The following is a 4,940-nucleotide window of genomic DNA, read 5'->3' as shown; positions in this document are numbered from 1 at the left end:
TCCTTGATCTTTCAGCGGCTTTCAATAGGTCAACCGCAATGTCCTTCTGAACCGGCTGTGGGGGTTAGGATTGGGAGCCCCGTTGGTTCTTCTCCTTGCTCAGCAGTCAGCTGCGGTCAGTGTTGATTGGAGGAGGAGGAGGAGGGAGGAGGAGGAGGAAGAGGAAGAGGAAGAGAAAGAGGAGGACTGTTGGGTCTTTGCTGCTATCTGAGCTTGGTTTTTTAGTTGCAGACATTTCATGACCCAACTTGGTAACATCATCAGTGCCAGAATGGAGTGGGCTTTGCACAATCCCCACTCCCTTCTAGCACTGATGCGGTTCCCTAGTTGGGTCATGAAATGTCTGCAAAGAAACCACCCAGCTCAGAGAGCACCAAGGACCCCACAGTCTTCTTCTTCCTCCTCCTCCTCCTCCTCCTCCTCCTCCTCCTCCTCCTCCTCCTCCTCCTCCTCCCCTCCCCACAAACTCCACTCCCTTCTAGCATTGATGATGTTCCCTAGTTGGGTCATGAAACATCTGCAAGGAAACCACCCAGCTCAGAGAGCACCCAGGACCCCACAGTCCATCCTTCCTTCCGCCCTCCTCTTCCTTCCCTCCTCTTCCTCCTCCTCCTTCTCCTCCTCCTCCCTCCACTCAGCAAATCACCCCTCCCTTCTGGCACTGATGACGTTCCCTGGTTGGGTCATGAAATGTCTGCAAGGAAACCATCCAGCTCAGAGAGCACCAAGGACACCACAGTCCTCCTCCTCCTCCTTCTGCTCCTCCTCCCTTCTACTACTGATGATATTCCCTAGTTGGGTCATGAAATGTCTGCAAGAAAACAGCCAAGCTCAGAGAGCACCAAGAATCCCACACTCCTCCTCCTCCTCCTCCTCCTCCTCCTCCTCCTCCTCCTCCTCCTCCCTTCTAGCCCTGATGATGTTACCTAGTTGGGTCATGAAACGTCTGCAAGAAAAAAACCCAGCTCAGAGAGCACCAAGGACCCCTCATTTCAACCCTGAGTTACAAATATTCTCTCCTACTAGCAGGTGGATCTCAAGAAGGGGTCCTGTCACGCTGCTCATGGGGAAACCCACCCTAGGACCCTCCCAAAGTAGCCTTCTGGTCAGCCACAGGAAGCAGGACCTCTTCCCAAAGTTTCCTTCAGTGGAAAAATTAGGGAAGTTTGAGTTTGCTTAGTTTGGGTTGAGCAGTGTTGTAAGCACAGCAGAGCAAGCTGGTCCGGCCTCTGCACAGCAGAGTAGAGATAAGAAAGTAGCACATGTTTATCTAAAATGTCCTTTGCCTGCTTATCTTCATGCCTGACACCTGCCCTGTAACCGATGGCCTGCTGGGATTCTGCCTCTTTCTTCCCGTGGAGTAGATAGAGCCCGTCTCTTGCGGTGGGAGGGGGCCTTTCATTGTGAAGAGGTCCTCTCTGGCCCTGCCCAGGCTCTGCTGACCCTCACAAGGAAACCCACTTGAGGCTTAATGTTGGGCTCCTAGCCATGACTGAGTAGATGAATGGATCGTGATCCATTCTATTCCAAAACCAGACAAGATGGGCTTCAGGGGCTGTTTTATCTCCAGCACTTCCTGCTTCCTCTCCCATAGAGAGCCGAAGCCGGGAGAGAGAGAGAGAGAGAGAGAATGGCTCCCATAGACCAGTCTTTCTCAAGCACAAGTTCAGCATGCTGGCCAGGGAATTCTGGGAGTTGAAGTTCACATGTGAGGCACAAGAAACCAGGAGCCAGGATAGAGTTCAGAAGCACTGCAAGTTTATTCCATGCAACCTAAACACAGGAATCTGATCTGCTAACGGTCAGGGCAAATTGGCACCAGATAAGGCTCAACAGACTTCAAGAAGCCTCTTTTGGGGGTGTGGGGACTCCAGACTGATGATGCATTTGACCCCATCCTCATCTCCCACATCAGCATCTTAAAGGTGCTGGGGATGAGAAACGTCTATGGGGATTCCCTATCATCCAGGCTACGGTTGTCCCAAAGGTGTTTTTTTCCAAATTTCTTTGAAAATGTTTTCCAATTTCTTCGAAAATGTTTTTCTCCTCATCCTTGAAGCTTCCTCAGTTCTCAATTCAGTTCTGTTCTTCAGAACTGAAGAAGCATCTTGGATGAGAAGCAAAATGTTTTCAAAGAAAAAAAAACAAGAAACTCCAGTCGCCTTTTTGGAAAAGCACCTTTGGGACCAGGATGGGAAACGCGGGCGTGGAAGGAAGAGGGCGCTGGGACTGAGAGGCCAGCAGGAGAAAGCTGGGGAGCTGCAAGGCAACACGGGGTCCCCACACCAGCAGACAAACACCCAGAGGGCCTACTGGATGCCAGGAAGAGCTCTTCCAGGAAGAGACGAGGCCTTGTGGAGTAGATCAGGTGCATAAACAAGGTCAGACCAGGAGGGTCAGCTGTGAGACGCTCCCAGCTGCCTCTTGTCATCCCCAGTGACGGCGCCTGATTCACAGGAGAAGCTGGTTGGATTTTATTTTGGGTTTTGTTTGCTTGTTTGTTTGCTTTTTGGCTAATCAGTCACTTACTGTTTCACAACTGGAGCTTCACTCCTGTCCTCTCTCTGTGGCCAACCTCCTCCACGGGCTTTTTAGTGCTGATCTAGCAAACCCCTTTGTCCTCCATGCGCCTCCATTCCACGCCATCCATTCCCGGCCCACTCTCTCGTCTGGCTTTTGGGACCCATCCTCAAACCCCTGGGTGGAGTAAGCCCTCCCAGGAGGGCCAGGCATCAGAAGAGACGCTGGAAGCCCACTGTGTTGAGAAAGGGCTAAAATAACCAGATTTAAAAAGCCTGGCCGGATCTCATATTCCCTCCCACTTCTTCCTCAACCCTCCTGGTTTTCTGAGGTCAGTGGACGATCTTCTAATGGCTGCGCCAGCCGTTTCCTTCCAGCCCCTCTCCATGGGTCTCCATTCCTGGTAGCCAGGGAACAAAGGTGGGAGGACTGAACCACAACACAAGGACTCTTCTTGGGTTCCAAAAGCCAAGGAGGCTTCACGGGAGAGAAGCCCCCCTTTATAAAGCCTTAATAAGACCATGCTTAGAATACTGTACCCCATATTGGTCGCTGCAATATAAAAAAGATGTTGAGACTCTGGAAAGAGTGCAGAAAAGACCAACAAAGATGATTAGGGGGATAAAACATATGAAGAACGGTTGTGGGAACTGAGTATGTCTAGCTTAATTGAAAAAAGGACTAAGGGTGATATGATAGCAGTCTTCCAATATCTCAGGGGCTGCCCCAAAGAAGAGGGAGTCAAGCTATTCTCCAAAGTGCTTGAAGGCAAGAAACAATCGATGGAAACTAAAGGAGGAGAGAAGCAACTTAGAAATAAGGAGAAATTTGCTAATGCTGAGAACAATTAACCAGTGGAACAGCTTGCCTCCAGAAGTTGTGGGTGCTCCATCACTGGAAGGTTTTCAAGAAGATGCTGGACAGCCACTTGCCTGTGATGATATAGAGTCTCCTGTTTGTGCAGGGGGGTTGGACTAGAAGACCTTCAAGGTCCCTTCCAACTCTGCTATTCTATTATTCTGTTGTGCGATGGACACAAAGTCCCAGGGGGTGTGAAGGTCTGCTGTGCAGGGGAATTTGAGCAGGGGCATCTGCTTCAGGCTCATCAGCCTTATTGGGAGAGGGGTTTCTCACAGGGTTCATTCACACATTTTCAACATACAGGAGTTCAGGACCCCCATAGCAAGGACATTTTCATGGGAATATGCAGCACAAACAGACTCTATGATAATTTTGAAAGTGTTTTAATTACAAAAGTTGAAGCATTTTTCTCCCTCTTGTTCTCATACTCACTTGCTCTGCTACAAGGATGGCCAGGGAGTGGTCAACGCGGTCTCTGGGCTTCAGGACCGACAGACCTGGCTCACCCTGAGCTGCTCTCCACAACCGATAGGCTGCCTGTGGAAGGGTCACAAACACAGCAGACGACAGCAAAGGGCACACCGTCTATGGAGAACTGCAGCCCTTCTTCTCCTTGAAGCAGTTGGTGCCTTTCTCCGGGGGGGGGGAAGAAAGGAGGGGAGGTGGGCTCTGCCTCCCATGGACCCCTGGCCTTCCGGACCAACAGCCACCCTCATCTAGAGATGGGCTGCAAGGGGAGAGTTGCAGATGGCAATACAAGAGTCACGTGTCAGAGAGGTTGGCTTTGGTTTCAGTTCTGGCTGAAGAAGGACCACCAGGAGGGGACATTTCCCCTCCTGAGACATTTCTCCACCCAGGTCCAAATCTTGATGTTGAAAAAAAGAAGAGGATTAATTGTGGAAGCTAGTTGATCTACTACTGCTTAAAGTGATTGTTAATTGTGGCCTTACTGGTTGGTTAGGATATTGGTGGACCCCAAGATGACAACCTCCCTCCAAATCTCTGCTGGGTGACAGATCTTCTTTGGGAGGAGACCCCTTTGGCCCACAGCTGCAACAGGTCAGGAGGCATCAGGAAGAAAAGAGTCTGAGTACCCTGTCCCGGATCCTCTTGGTCCGTACGCCGTAGATGACGGGGTTCAGCGTAGGAGGAACCACGAGGTAGACGTTGGCAATGAGGATGTGGACAGAATGGGGGACGTTGTGGCCAAAGCGGAGGGTGAGGAAGGAGAAGACAGCCGTTGTGTAGAAGACGAGTATGACACAGATGTGTGAGCTGCAGGTGCCCAGGGCCTTGAAGCTAGCTTCTCTGGAGGGCAAGTGGCAGACGGTGCGCAGGATCAGGCCGTAGGAGAGGCTGATGAAGCAGACATCGAAGCCTCCAATCAGGAAAGCCAAGGTGAGGCTGTAGCCCCCGCTGGCCGCCGTATCCGCACAGGCCAGTTTCAGCAGAGCCATGAACTCGCAGTAGCTGTGGACGATGACCTTGGACTTGCAGAAGGGCAGCCGCCCCACCAGGAACGGGTGTGGGAGGAACAGCACCAGCCCCCGAGCCACCAC

General features: G+C 51.5%; 1 protein-coding gene across 1 annotated transcript in view; it reads right to left on the bottom strand.

Annotated features, from left to right (window-relative positions):
• Window positions 1-4,940, bottom strand: part of LOC107297655 (olfactory receptor 52R1-like) — an 8,680-nt gene that overhangs the window by 3,075 nt on the left and 665 nt on the right. Inside the window, exon 2 of the mRNA XM_015827016.1 lies at window positions 4,457-4,940. Coding sequence (XP_015682502.1) covers window positions 4,457-4,940 — 484 coding nt within the window. The remainder of the gene's footprint in view (window positions 1-4,456) is intronic.

This window comes from Protobothrops mucrosquamatus, unplaced genomic scaffold (genome assembly GCF_001527695.2).
Source record: "Protobothrops mucrosquamatus isolate PMUCROS unplaced genomic scaffold, P.Mucros_1.0 scaffold3441, whole genome shotgun sequence".
Classification (NCBI taxonomy): domain Eukaryota; kingdom Metazoa; phylum Chordata; class Lepidosauria; order Squamata; family Viperidae; genus Protobothrops; species Protobothrops mucrosquamatus.
The sequence above is the reverse complement of the archived record's forward strand: the minus strand, read 5'-3'. Positions and strand labels throughout refer to the sequence as shown.